A 14,153-nucleotide genomic window follows, 5' to 3' on the forward strand; every position below is an offset into this window, starting at 1 on the left:
AATTTGTTGTTCCACTTACTTATGCATTTACTGGTTGATTTTTGTATGTGCCCTGACCAGGGATCAAACCTGTAACCTTGGCATTTTGGGATGATGCTCTAACCAACTCAGCTACATGACCAGGTCTCCAGCTTTTCTTGAAAATTGAAAAATTTGCTTGGCCTGTGGTGGCTCAGTGGATAAAGCGTCAACCTGGAATGCTGAGGTCGCCAGTTCAAAACCCTAGGCTTGCCTGGTCAAGGCACATATGGGAGTTGATGCTTCCTGCTCCTCTCCCCTTTCTCTCTCTCTCCTCTCTAAAAAATGAATAAAGACTTAAAAAAATACTTTAATTTTTTTAAAAAAAATCTAAAAAGAAAGAAAAATGAAAAAAAATTGAAAAATTTTATGACCCTGGGTTAACATTCGCACATGGCAAAAATTAGCTGGACTGAATTAAATCACTGAATTATATCAATTAAATCATCTGATTCTGATGACTGCACTATGATAATATATGTCTTTTAGGACATATGCACTGAAATGTCTAGGGATTAAGAGGCCTCTTGCCTGTAGCTTACTCTCAAATGATTCAGAGAAAAAAGAGAGGGGGGAAGATCATAAAGCACAAATACAAATGTGGCAAAATGTAAACAATTGGGGAACCTGGAATATATATGGGTTCCCTTGCATTATTGCACCTTTTATTGAAATTACTTTAAAATTAAAAGGTACAAAAAGAAGCTGGAGCCAGTTTGCTTTAGAAGGCAGTGTGGGATCCCAGTTTGTCAGTCTCTACCTCTTCCTGCTGTATTGCCTTTGGCCTGCTTCGCTCCTCTGTGGACCTGCCTGGCCTCTGTAGGCTAGTGGAAAGCTTACCTGTCTGAGCTCTGAGGTCATGTATCTCTGGGTTCAACTCCTCCTCACCCCCTTACTGGCTGTGTAACCCTGAGTGTGTGACTTTCACTGAGTCTCTGTTTCCTCACCTGTAGAAAAGGATCGTGATATACCTGCTTTACAAGGATGAGATTGTGCCAGCATAGCAGTTGACATGGCATCTGTCACCTGCCATTAGCCTTTGCCATTGGTATTTTTACTGATTTCCCGTTCAGCTGGCAGAGAGGTGAACAAAGACAGAATCAGCCAGGTTCACACATGAGGCTGATTGAAATCCCATACCCTTTGTGGGGCGTTTAGGAACTGACTAGAAAAGCTTCCACCAGCACAGTGGGTCCTGGGGATCCAGGGGTAGCTCTTGAGATGGATAGGGACTTCAGAAAGGAGGCTCTGCCGGGCTGCACTGACCTGGAGCTGCCTACAGGGAACGTGGTGAACGGCATGATTGCCCGGCAGATGGTGGACATGCTGGTGGAATCCTCGTCCAATGTAGAGATGATCCTCAAGTTCTTCGACATGTTCCTGAAACTCAAGGACATTGTGGGCTCAGAGGCCTTCCAGGACTATGTCACTGATCCCCGTGGCCTCATTTCCAAGAAGGACTTCCAGAAGGTGAGTGCTGGAAGGTAGCGGGGCGGGGTTACCAAGTGCCAGTCATGCCTTTCCTGGCTGCCTGCCTTGGGCAAGAGACTTCTCTGTGAGCCTCAGTTTCCTTATCTGTGAAATTAGATAAAACAGCCTTTGGTGGTGTTTTAAGGGTGAAATGCATTAACACAATGAGAACCATTATTTCTATTATTATTATCAATATTATTATTATAAATAGAGATCAGTTATTTAGTTGATAAACATCTACTGGGTTTCTCTTTTGGACCATGGACACAGCAATGAATGAGGCAGACACAGACCTGCCTGCATGATGCTTATAGTCTAATGGTAGAGGCATTTGCCAGTGACCATGGTAAGTCTAAATAGTGAGGCTGTTAGAAGGGAAATGCAGGAACCAGCATTATCCAGGAGCCCACTCATCTGCCTTTCTTAACCCCTCCACCCCAGCTTTACCCTCCCTCCTTATGTAAGCCCAGACAAGTCACTTGTCTGATCTGAGCCTCAGTTTTTTCTTCTGTGAAATGGGCTAGGATAATAACATTCACTATCTGACAGGACTTCTGGGAGGGTAGACAGTGCCTGGAACACAGAAGCACTCAAGAGATGTTAACTATATTTTTAAAGGCATACCTCAGAGATATTGTGAGTCCAGTTCCAGACCACAGCAATAAAGCAAGTCACAATTTGTTTTTGTTTCCCAGATATATAAAAGTTATGTTTACACTATATTGTAGTCTCTTAAGCGTGCATTATGTTTTAAATTTTTTTAAAAATATTTTGTGACAGAGATAAGAGAGAGAGAGAGACAGAGAGGGACGGATAGGGACAGATAGGCAGGAAGGGAGAGAGATGAGAAGCATCAATTTTTGTTGCAGCTTCTTAGTCTCCTTAGTTGTTCATTGATTGCTTTCTTATATGTGCCTTGACCGGAGGGCTACAATAGAGTGACCCCTTCCTCAAGCCAGCGACTGTGGGGTCATGTCTATGATCTCACGCTTAGGCCACAACCCTGTGCTCCAGCTGGTGAGCCCCCGCTCAAGCTGGATGAGCCCGTGCTCAAGCCAGCGACCTCAGGGTTTTGAACCTGGGTCCTCCACGTCCCAGTCCAATGCTCTATCCACTGCACCACTGCCTGGTCAGGCATGTGCATTATGTTTTAAAAACAACGTACATATCTTATTTTTAAAAATACTTTGCTAACTACCTCTGAGCCTTCAGCAAGTCTTTTTTTTTTTTTTTTGCTGGTAGGTCTTATCTTCAGTTTGTAAAAATAAACCCAATATCTGTGAAATGCAATAAAGTGAGGTCGCCTGTACTATTATTACCGCCAGATCATTTCCATCACCATTTTGTTAACTTTTCCTTATAAAGTAACTTTCAAGTTTATACAGAAGTTATAAGAAAAGGACATAGAATTTCTGAATACCATTCCCCCAGTTTGCCCAAATGCTAACTTTTTACCATATTTGCTCTATCATATCCCCTTGACTTCTAAATACTTTAGTGTATATTTCCTGAGAACATATTCATTCTCTTATATAACCACAGTATAATTATGCAAACCAGGCAGTTAACACTCACATAATTCTGCTATCTACAGAGCCTATTCAATTTTCATTCATTTTTCTTCCCTGTCAAGGATTCAGTCCAGGATCAGGGATTGCATTTAGACATCCTGTCTCTTCAGCCTCCTTTAATTTGGAACCCTTCCCTGGTCTGTCTTTGTCTTTCATGACCTTAATGTGTTTGAAGAACAAAGCCTAGTTGTTTTATGCATTGTCTTTCAGTGTGGGTTTGTCTGAGTTTTCATCATAATTCAATTCAGGTCACACATTCATGGCGGGAATATCATAAAAGTGATGTGTCCTTCTCAATGCATTGTATCAGGAGGCAGATTTTATTGATTCTTCCCATTACTGTTGGTGTGAACTTGACTCCTGTGGTTAAGGCAGCATTTACCAGGGTCTCTACTGTAAAGAGACTATCATTCCCCTAAATATCTTGTGAAGACCAGCTTTGAAATTATGTAAATACCATGTTCACCCTCTAGGGTTAGTATCCATTGATGATTCTTGCCTGAAACTGTATAGTATTATTACTGTGGTAGTTGATATGTAGTGGTTTTCCAATTTCACCATAGCATTTACCTTTATTAGGTACCATTTTACTATATGAAAGTTTTTTTCTTCTCCTCTGTTTATACACTTATTCGTCTACTTATTTATCTATATAGCATAGACTCATTGCTTACTTTATTCTAGGGGTTGCAATTGCTACAGTTCATCAGCATCTAAATAAGCTCAGGGTCTCCTGAGTTAAAATAAAATGCTCCAGCCCTGGCCGGTAGCTCAGTGGATAGAGCATTAGCATGGCATATGGATGTCCTGGGTTTGATTCTTGGTCAGAGCACACAGGAGAAGAAACCATCTGCTTCTCCCCCCCTTCCTCTCCCCCTTATCTCTTCCCCTCCTGCAGCCAGGGGCCCAATTGGTTTGAATGTGGCCCCAGGTGCTGAGGATAACTTGGTTGGTCCAAGCATATCAGCCTCAGATGCTAAAAATAGCTTGATACTTAAGCATCAGCCCCAGAAGGGGTTGCCAGGTGGATCCCGGTAGGGTCAAATGCCTCACTATCTCCCCTCCTCTCACCTTAAAAATAAGTAAATAATAAAATAAAATAAAGTGCCCCATACCTCCCAGTTGTCCTCAGAGCCTCCCTGCATCTCTCCCTCCATCTCAGCCACTTCTCTCAATAGCTGTCTGCCCTCACTTACTCCTTCCCTGATTCAGGGCGTGCTGGCATCTGTCACTGTCATTCCTCTGAAACTACCCTGACCAAGATTATTAGTGACTTCTTCACTCCTGAATCTCTTCTCTGACTTACAGTGTGGCATTTGCCACTGTCAGCTATTTCCTCCTCCCAGCAATGCCTACTTCCCTGGACATCTGTGCCAGACACTCCTGGGACCCCCACCTTTCCTGCCAATCCCTCACAGCCTCTTAAATGTCACTGTCCCTGAGCTCTCTACCTTTAGGAAGAAGAGGTAACATTTATCATGTTCTCACTCTGTGCCAAGCCTTTGTGTATTGAACATCACAGGTTAGAACTGCACAGGTCCACTTATATGTGCATTTTCTTTTTCTTTCTTTCTTTCTTTCTTTCTTTCTTTCTTTCTTTCTTTCTTTCTTTCTTTCTTTCTTTCCTTTTTTTTATTAAGTGAGAGGCAGGGAGGCAGAGACAGACTCCCACAATCGCCCCAACTGGGATCCACCCAGCAAGCCCTCTATAAGGCCATGCTCTGTCTGTCTGGGCTGCTGCTCCATTGCTTGGCAACCAAGCTATATTAGTACCTGAGGTGAAGCCATGGAGCCATCCTCAGCGCCCAGGGCCAACTTTGCTAGAACCATTCGAGCCATGGCTGCAGGAGGGGAAGAGAGGAAGAGAAATGGGGAGGGGGGAGGGATGGAGAAGCAGATAGTCGCTTCTCCTGTGTGCCCAGACCAGGAATCAAACCCGGGACTTCCACACACAGGGATGATGGTCTACCGCTGAGCCAACTGGCCAGGACTGATGTTTTAAAATAAATATACAATTGACTTCCATATCCATAAGTTTCACATCCACAGATTCGACCAGCTGTGGTTGGAAATCTGCAGATGCAGAGGACTGACTATATGCATCATTCTGTGCCATTTTATATAAAGGACATCCATGGATTTTGGTATCTGCAGGGGTCCTGGAGCCAGTTCCCAAGGAAAACAAGGGATAACTGAAGTTTTCAGGGAGTCAATAGCTATACATGGATTGTCAACTGTGGGGGTCAATGCCTGCAACCCCTGTGTTGTTCAAGAGTTAACTGTAGTTCATTTAACTCCCCTAACAACCTTATGTGGGAAGGACTATCTTTTTTTTTTTTTTAAGTGAGATAGAGCCAGAGAGAGAAACAGACAGGGACAGACAGACAGGAAGAGAGAGAGATGAGAAGCATCAGTTCTTCATTGTGGCACCTTAGTTGTTCATTGATTGCTTTCTCATATGTGCCTTAATCGGTGGGCTCCAGCCGAGCCAGTGATTCTTTGCTGAAGCTAATGACCTTGGGCTCAACCCTTGCTGAAGCCAGTGACCTTGGGCTCAAGCCAGCAACCATGGGGTCATGTCTATGATCCCACACTCAAGCCATTAATCTAGTCCAATAAATAGTCAGTGAGCACCTCCAGGGTGCCAGGCCCTGGCTGGGAGTCCTAGGCCTGCTCTCAAAACTGGCAGGGTTAGGGAGAGAATCTCAGCAGAGGCTGCAGGAGAACCAGAAAGCACTAGGCAGAAACTAATGTGTACATCATTCATTATTTAAAAATGATTCTGGCCTGACGCAGTAGATAGAGCATCAGACTGAGACATGGAGGACCCAGGTTCAAAACCCCAAGCCAGCCTGACCGGGAGGTGGCGCAGTGGATAGAGCGTCAGACTGGGATGCAGAAGACCCAGGTTCGAGACCCCGAGGTCACCAGCTTGAGCGAGGGCTCATCTGGCTTTAGCAAAAAGCTCACCAACTTGGACCCAAGGTCACTGGCTCGAGCAAGGGGTTACTCGGTCTGCTGAAGGCCCCCGGTCAAGGCACATATGAGAAAGCAATCAATGAACAATTAAGGATTTGCAGTGCACAATGAAAAACTAATGATTGATGCTTCTCATCTCTCCGTTCCTGTCTGTTTCTGTCTATCCCTCTCTCTAACTCTCTCTCTGTCCCTGAAAAAAAAAAAAAAACCCAAGCCAGCTTGAACACGGGCTCATCTTGTTTGAGCAAGGCTCACCAGCTTGAGCCCAAGGTCACTGGCTTGAGCAAGGAGTCACTGAGTCTGCTGTGGCCCCCTGGTCAAGGTACATATGAAAAAGCAATCAATGAACAACTAAGGTGCCGCAACAAAGAATTGATGCTTCTCATCTCTCTCCCTTCCTGTCTGTCTGTCCGTATCTGTCCCTCACTCTGTCCCTTTCTCTGTCTTTGTCACACACAAAAAAATTATTCTGCTTAGCAAAAGAAGCCATCAATACAATGAAATGGTAACCTATGGAATGGGAGAAGATATTTGCAAACAACATCTGTTGAGGGGTTAATACACAAAATATTCATATAACTCAAAAGCAATAAAACCAGTAACCCAATTTTAAAATGGGCAAAGGACCTGAATAGACATTTTCTTAAAGATGATAGACATATAGATGACCAACAAGTACATTAAAAAGTGCTCACTGGTGATGATGAGTTGCTCAGTAGTAGAGGATTGGCCCAGCGTGTGGAAGTCCCAGGTACAATTCCCGGCCAGGGCACACAGGAGAAGCGACCATCTATTTCTCCACCCTTTCCCCTTCTGTCTCTCTCTCTTCCCCTCCTGCAGCCATGGCTCAATTGGTTTGAGCCCATAGACCCCGGGCACTGAGGATGGTTCTGTGGAACCTTTGCCTCAGGCCTCAAAAATAGCCCCATTGCGGCCCTGGCCAGTTGGCTCAGTGGTAGAACATCGGCCTGGCGTGCAGGAGTCCCAGGTTCGATTCCCGGCCAGGGCACACAGGAGAAGCGCCCATCTGCTTCTCCACCCCTCTCCCTCTCCTTCCTCTCTGTCTCTGTCTTCCCCTCCCACAGCCAAGGCTCTATTGGAGCAAAGTTGGCCCGGTCGCTGAAGATGGCTCTGTGGCCTCTGCCTCAGGTGCTAGAATGGCTCTGTTGCAAAGAGTGACGCCCCAGATGGGCAGAGCATCGCCCCCTGGTGGGTGTGCCAGGTGGATCTCGGTGGGGCGCATGCGGGAGTCTGTCTGACTGCCTCCCTGTTTCCAAGAAAAAAATATAAAAAAAAGAATAGCCCCATTGCAAGCATGGCCCCAGATGGGAAGAGCATTGGCCCCAGATAGGGGTTGCCAGGTGGATCCTGGTCAGGGCCCGTGTGGGAGTCTGTCTCTATCTCCCCTCCTTTCACTTGGAAAAGAAGAAAAAATAAAAAATTTTTAAAAAGGTACTCACCATCACTAATCATCAGGGAGATGCAAGTCAAAACCACAGTGAGATAACAACAACTTACATTTGTCAGAATAACTATTATCAAAAAGGCAAGAGATGACAAGTGTTGGTGAGAATGTGGAGAAAAAGGAAACTTTCCATGCTGGTGAAAATGTAAATTATTACAGCCATTATGGAAAACAGTATGGAGGTTTCTCAAAAAATAAAAAATAGAGCCTGACCTATGATGGCACAGTGGCTAAAGTATCAACCTAGAATGCTGAGGTTGCCAGTTCAAAACCTTGGGTTTGCCTGATCAAAGCACATACAAGAAGTAATAATGAGGTGATGCTTCTTACTCCCCCACGCCCCACCTTTCTCTGTTCTTTTCTCTCTAAAATCAATAAATAAATTTTAAAAAATAAAAAAAAGGACTACTATATGATTCAGCAATCCCACTTCTGGGTATTTCTCCAAAGTAAATGAAACCATTATCTCATACTTGCACTCCCATGTTCGTTGCAGTATATTCAAAATAGCCAAGATATGGAAACAACCTAAGTATCTGTCAATGGATAAATGGATAAAGGATGAATCAATGGATATATATATACCCACACACAATGTAATATTAGCTTTTTTTAAAATGGAAATTCTGGCTCTGGCTGGTTTGCTCAATGGTAGAGTGTCAGCCTAGCATGTGGAAGTCCTGGGTTCGATTCCAGGCCAGGGCACACAGGAGAGGCATCCATCTGCTTCTCCACCCCTCCCCCTCTCCTTCCTCTCTGTCTCTCTCTTCCCCTCCCGCAGCCAAGGCTCCATTGGAGCAAAGATGGCCCGGGCGCTGGGGATGGCTCCTTGGCCTCTGCCCCAGGTGCTAGAGTGACTCTGGTCGCGACAGAGCGAAGCCCCGGATGGGCAGAGCATCGCCCCCTGGTGGGCGTGCTGGGTGGATCCCAGTCAGGCGCATGCGGGAGTCTGTCTGACTGCCCGTTTCCAGCTTCAGAAAAATACAAAAAAAAAAAAAAAAAAAAGGGAAATTCTGGCTCTGGCTGGTTTGCTCAATGGTAGAGTGTCAGCCTAGCATGTGGAAGTCCAGGGTTTGATTCCCATTCAGGGCACACAGGAGAAGCACCCATCTGCTTCTCTACCTTTCCTCCTCTCCTTTCTCTCTGTCCCTCTCTTCCCCTCCCACAGCCAAGGCTCCATTGGAGCAAAGTGGCTCGGGTGCTGAGGATGGCTCCATGGCCTCCCCCTCAGGCGCTAGAATGGCTCTGGTTGCAATGGAGTGATGCCTTAGATAGGCAGAGCATTGCCCCCTGGTGGGCATGCCGGGTGGATCCTGATCGGGCGCATGCGGGAGTCTGTCTGACTGCCTCCCCACTTCTAACTTCGGAAAAATACACACACACACACGAAAAAGGAAATTCTGGGCCCTGGCTGGTTTGCTCAGTGTCTACAGCAGTGGTAGTCAACCTGGTCTCTACTACCCACTAGTGGGTGTTCCAGCTTTCATGGTGGGCAGTAGTGGAGCAACCAAAGTATAAATAAAAAGATAGATTTAACTATAGTAAGTTGTTTTATAAAGATTTATTCTGCCAAACTTAGCGAAAATCCGACATAAAGTACTTGGTAAGTAATTATTATTATATGCTTTAACTTGCTGTAACTCTGCTTTATAAATTTTATAAAGTAAAGTTACTTCCCTACTTTATAAATCATCATTACTGTGGAACCGGTGGGCGGTTAGAAAATTTTACTACTAACAGAGATACAAAAGTGGGCGGTAGGTATAAAAAGGTTGACTACCCCTGGTCTAGAGTGTTAGCCTGTCATATGAACGTCCCAGATTCAATTCCTGGTTAGAGCACACATGAGAAGCAACCATCTGCCTCCCTTCTTCTCCCTCTTGCCCTTCTCTCTTTCTTACAGCCAGTTGCTCAATTGGTTTGAGTTTTGGCTCCAGGTGCTGAGGATAGCTTGGTTGATTCAAGCATTGGCCCTAGATGGGGGTTGCCAGGTGGATCCCAGTTAGGGAGCCTATCTATCTCCCCTCCTCTCACTTAAAAAAAGTAATTAAATTAAATAAATAAAAAAGGAAATCCTGTCATTTCCTTTTGTCAATATGAATGAACCTAGATGGCATTATACTTAGTGAAATAAGCCAGTTAAAGACAAAACACTACAAGGTATCACTTATACGTATTTGGAATCTAAAAAAAAAAGTCAAAATTATAGAAACAGAAGCAGTTGAAAAGTGAGTGCATCAGGGAAGAGGGTGAGGTTGATAAAAGGGTACAGACTTTTAGTTATAAGATGAATTTTTTTAAAAGAGTAAAATTCCTCTGGACTGTTCAAGGCTTCATAAACTGCAAGATTTGATAGCATGTATAAAACATTTTTGTAGCTCAATACTGTATCTCTGTTTCACAAAATTACAAACAATATCTAACTTTAAAAGTACATTGGTGGCCTTGGCCAGTTGGCTCAGCGGTAGAGTGTCAGCCTGGTGTATGGAAGTCCCAGGTTCGATTACTGGTCAGGGCACACAGGAAAAGTGACCATCTGCTTCTCTACCCCTCTGCCTCCTCCTCTTTCTCTTCCCCTCCTGCAGCCATGGCTCGAATGGTTCAAGAAAAATTGGCCCCGGGCACTGAGGGTGGCTCCATGACCTCACCTCAAGTGCTAAAATAGCTCAGTTGCCAAGCAATGGAACAGGACCCCATGCTCAAGATGGTGAGCCCATGCTCAAGCTGGCGACCTCAGGGTTTTAAACCTGGGTCCTCCATGTCCCAGTCTGACACTCTATCGACTGTGTCACTGCCTGGTCACGTGGGATTAAAGGTTAAAGGGTAAATGCATTTATCGTCTGGACAGATTTTGCCATTCATTTTCCCCTCTTATTAACATCATGTGAAAGTGCCTGTTTTTCCACAGCCTTACCACCAGACCGCATTGCTAAATATTTGGATTTTTGCCAATCTGATAGCTGAAAAATGGTATTGCAGTGCAGTTTTTAAAAATTGACTTTAGAGAGAATGAGAGAGAGAGAAAGAAACATAGATTTGTCATTCCACAGAGTTGTGCATTCATTGGTTGCTTCATGCATGTGCCCTGACCGGGGATTGAACACACAACCTTGGTGTATCAGGATGATGCTCTAACCAACTAAGCTACCCAGCCAGGGCAAGCATTGCAGTTTTTTGTTTTTAGGTGAGAAGAGGGGAGATAGTAAGGCTGACTCCTGCATGCACCCTGACCGGAACCCACTGGCAACCTCATCTGGGGCTGATGCTGGAGTACCAAGCTATTTTTAGCCCTTGAACCAATGGAGCTATACTCAGCATCCAGGTCATGCTGGAACCAATCAAGCCACTGGCTGCAGGAGAGGAAAAGGGGGAGAAAAGGGAGAGGGAAGAGGAGAGAAGCAGATGGTTGCTTCTCCTGTGTGCCCTGACCGGCAATCAAACCCGGGCTATCCATACACCCAGCAGATGCTTTATCCACTGAGCCACTGCCCAGGGACAACATTGCAGTTTTAATTCACATTTTTTTTTTGTTATGGGAGCAGTTCTTGACAGTTTGCAAAGCGTATCTCCATTGATTAAGTACTTTGCAGATTCTAAACTTCTACTTCAGTTTGGAAAGCCCATTCTGGTGGTTCAAAACACATTAAAAGATAGTAATTTATTCTTCATACTGTTCTGAGGTTCTGTCTTCTTAATCTGCAAATATTTTTAATGTATCTCTAAATTAAAAAGCTTCTTAAAAACAGCTTTGTCAAGATATAATTCACATACCATAAAATCCACCCACTTAAAATGTACAATTCAATGATTTTTTTAAAAGTATATTCAAAAATAAATAAATAAATAAATAAATAAATAAAAGTATATTCACCCTGGCTGGATGGCTTTGTTGATTTGAGCGTCGCCCAAAGCACAGAGTTTGCTGGTTTGGTCCCTAGTCGGGGCACATACAGGAACAGATCAGTGTTCCTGTCTCTCTTCCTTCCTCTCTCGCTGTAAATCAATAAATAAAAATGTAAATAGTATATTTACAGAATTGTACAACCATCACTGCAATCTAATTATATAACATTTTATTTATTTATTTATTTATTTATTTATTTATTTATTTATTTATTTTTAACAGAGACAGAGAGAGGGATAGACAGGGACAGACAGACAGTAACGGAGAGAAGAGAAGCATCAATTATTAGTTTTTTGTGCATTGCGACACTTTAGTTGTTCATTGATTGCTTTCTCATATGTGCCTTGACCGCAGGCCTTCAGCAAACTGAGTAACCCCTTGCTCTAGCCAGCAACCTTGGGTCCAAGTTGGTGAGCTTTTGCTCAAACCAGATGAGCCCACGTTCAAGCTTGCAACCTCAGGGTCTCGAACCTGGGTCCTCGGCATCCCAGTCTGACACTCTATCCACTGCGCCACCACCTGGTCAGGCTAATTATATAACATTTTAATCACTCCTCCAAAAAGGAACCCCATACCCTTTGGCAGTCACTTCCCATTTCCCTCCCCCAAGCCCCTGACACCCACTAATCTACTTTGTCTCTATAGACTTGCCTATTCTGGACACAATGTAAATGGAATTGTACACTAGATGATCTTAGAAGTCTTTCCTTTTATTTTAACAACCCACAGTGTCATTATCACCCCTAACCAAAATCAAAACAGTAAAAAACAAAACAAAAAATATCCACAATTCTTTTTTCATTTTATTTTTATTTATTGATTTTACCAATAGAGGAAGAGAGAGAGACAGACAGACAGACAGGGACATCAATCTGTTCCTGTATGTGTTCAGACCAGGGATCGAACCAGCAACCTTTGCACTTCATGACAAGTCTCTAACCAATCGAGCACTAGCCACAATTCTTTAAATACTCAAATATCTAGTTGGTGTTCAAATTTCCCAATCTCATAAATATCACATATTCTTTTTTGAAACTTCTTTGAACCAGGATCCAAATAACACTCACCCATTGCAGTTGGTTGGTACTTCTTTTTTCTTTTTTTTTTTTGTTCACAGAGACAGAGTCAGAGAGAGGGACAGATAGGTACAGGCAGACAGAAGGGAGAGAGATGAGAAGCATCAGTTCTTGTGGCATCTTAGTTGTTCGTTGATTGCTTGTTCATTGATTGCTTTCTCATATGTGCCTTGATGGGGGGCTACAGCAGCGCGAGTGATCCCTTGCTCAAGCCAGTGACCTTGGGCTCAAGCCAGTGACCTTTGGGCTTTAAGCCAGCAGCAACCTTTGGGCTCAAGTCAGCGACCATGGGGTCATGTCTATGATCCCACGCTCAAGCCAGTGACCCCACACTCAAGCTGGTGAGCCCCTGCTCAAGCCAGATCAGCCCATGCTCAAGCTGGCAACCTCCGTGTTTGGAACTTGGATCCTCCGCATCCCAGTCTGACACTCTATCCCAGGGGTCCCCAAATTACGACCCTCGGGCCGCATGCGGCCCCCTGAGGCCATTTATCTGGCCCCCTCTGCACTTCCGGAAGGTGCACCTCTTTCATTGGTGGTCAGTGAGAGGAGCACATTGACCATCTCATTAGCCAAAAGCAGGCCCATAGTTCCCATTGAAATACTGGTCAGTTTGTTGATTTAAATTTACTTGTTCTTTATTTTAAATATTGTATTTGTTCCCGTTTTGTTTTTTTACTTTAAAATAAGATACGTGCAGTGTGCGTAGGGATTTGTTCATAGTTATTTTTTTTATAGTCCGGCCCTCCAACGGTCTGAGGGACAACGGTGTTCAGACCAGGGATCGAACCAGCAACCTTTGCACTTCATGACTGGCCCCCTGTGTAAAAAGTTTGGGGACCCCTGCCCTATCCACTGTGCCACCGCTTGGTCAGGCGGTTGATATTTCTTTAAACTTCCTTTTACCTACTGCTTCCCCACCATCACTTTTGCTTTTCCTGGCTCTTTTCCTGCTGGAAACCCAGGGTATTGGTCCTATAGAGCAGCACTTCCTGACAAAAGTACAATGTGAGCAATATATATAACTTAAAACCTTCCAGTACCCATGCTTTAGAAAACAGAAAAAAGAAACACATGAAATTATTTTTAACAATGTTTTATATAACCTAATGTATCCAAAATACGATTTCAACATATAATCAATTGAAAAATTATTAGATATTTTACTTTTTTTTTTTTCATAAGAAGTCATCAAGATCCAGTATGTATTTTTTACACTTTGAGCCCCTCTCAGTTTTTTCCAATCACAATTCAAATCTCAGTAGCCACATGTGCCTCATGGCTACCATCAGACAGTGCTGTTCTTGCTGTAGTTGCGCAGTTTGGATCTGGCTGACGCAGCCTTGTCCTGTCACTTACTGTGTTCCTCTGCCCCCTGTAAACTTGGACTTAGGTCAAGAACTCGATCAGACTCAGATGTGGAATTTTCTTTCTGTTTGCTTTTTTATTTTTATTTTTTTATTTTTTATTTTCTGCCAGCACCTTCCTTCGTGGTGCTGCATCCATTTGTCAGGAGGCACACCCTGTCCGTTGTCTCTCCTTTTGCGATGCCAGCAGCTTTTATGTCAGTGTCCAGACATGTTAGTTTACTAGAGATTGCAGAACGGCAGTCTTCTCATTTCTAAATATTTGACCATTTACCAGGCATTAAGTGGTTTTCAAAACTC

General features: G+C 43.9%; 1 protein-coding gene across 4 annotated transcripts in view; it reads left to right on the forward strand.

Moving 5' to 3' along the window:
- The window catches only part of RYR1 (ryanodine receptor 1), a 130,456-nt gene that overhangs the window by 96,462 nt on the left and 19,841 nt on the right, over window positions 1-14,153 (forward strand). For all 4 annotated transcript variants that reach the window (XM_066348706.1, XM_066348709.1, XM_066348707.1 and 1 more), the window contains one exon: window positions 1,301-1,488. In XM_066348706.1, coding sequence (XP_066204803.1) covers window positions 1,301-1,488 — 188 coding nt within the window. The remainder of the gene's footprint in view (window positions 1-1,300; window positions 1,489-14,153) is intronic.

This window comes from Saccopteryx leptura, chromosome 9, assembly GCF_036850995.1.
Source record: "Saccopteryx leptura isolate mSacLep1 chromosome 9, mSacLep1_pri_phased_curated, whole genome shotgun sequence".
NCBI lineage: Eukaryota > Metazoa > Chordata > Mammalia > Chiroptera > Emballonuridae > Saccopteryx > Saccopteryx leptura.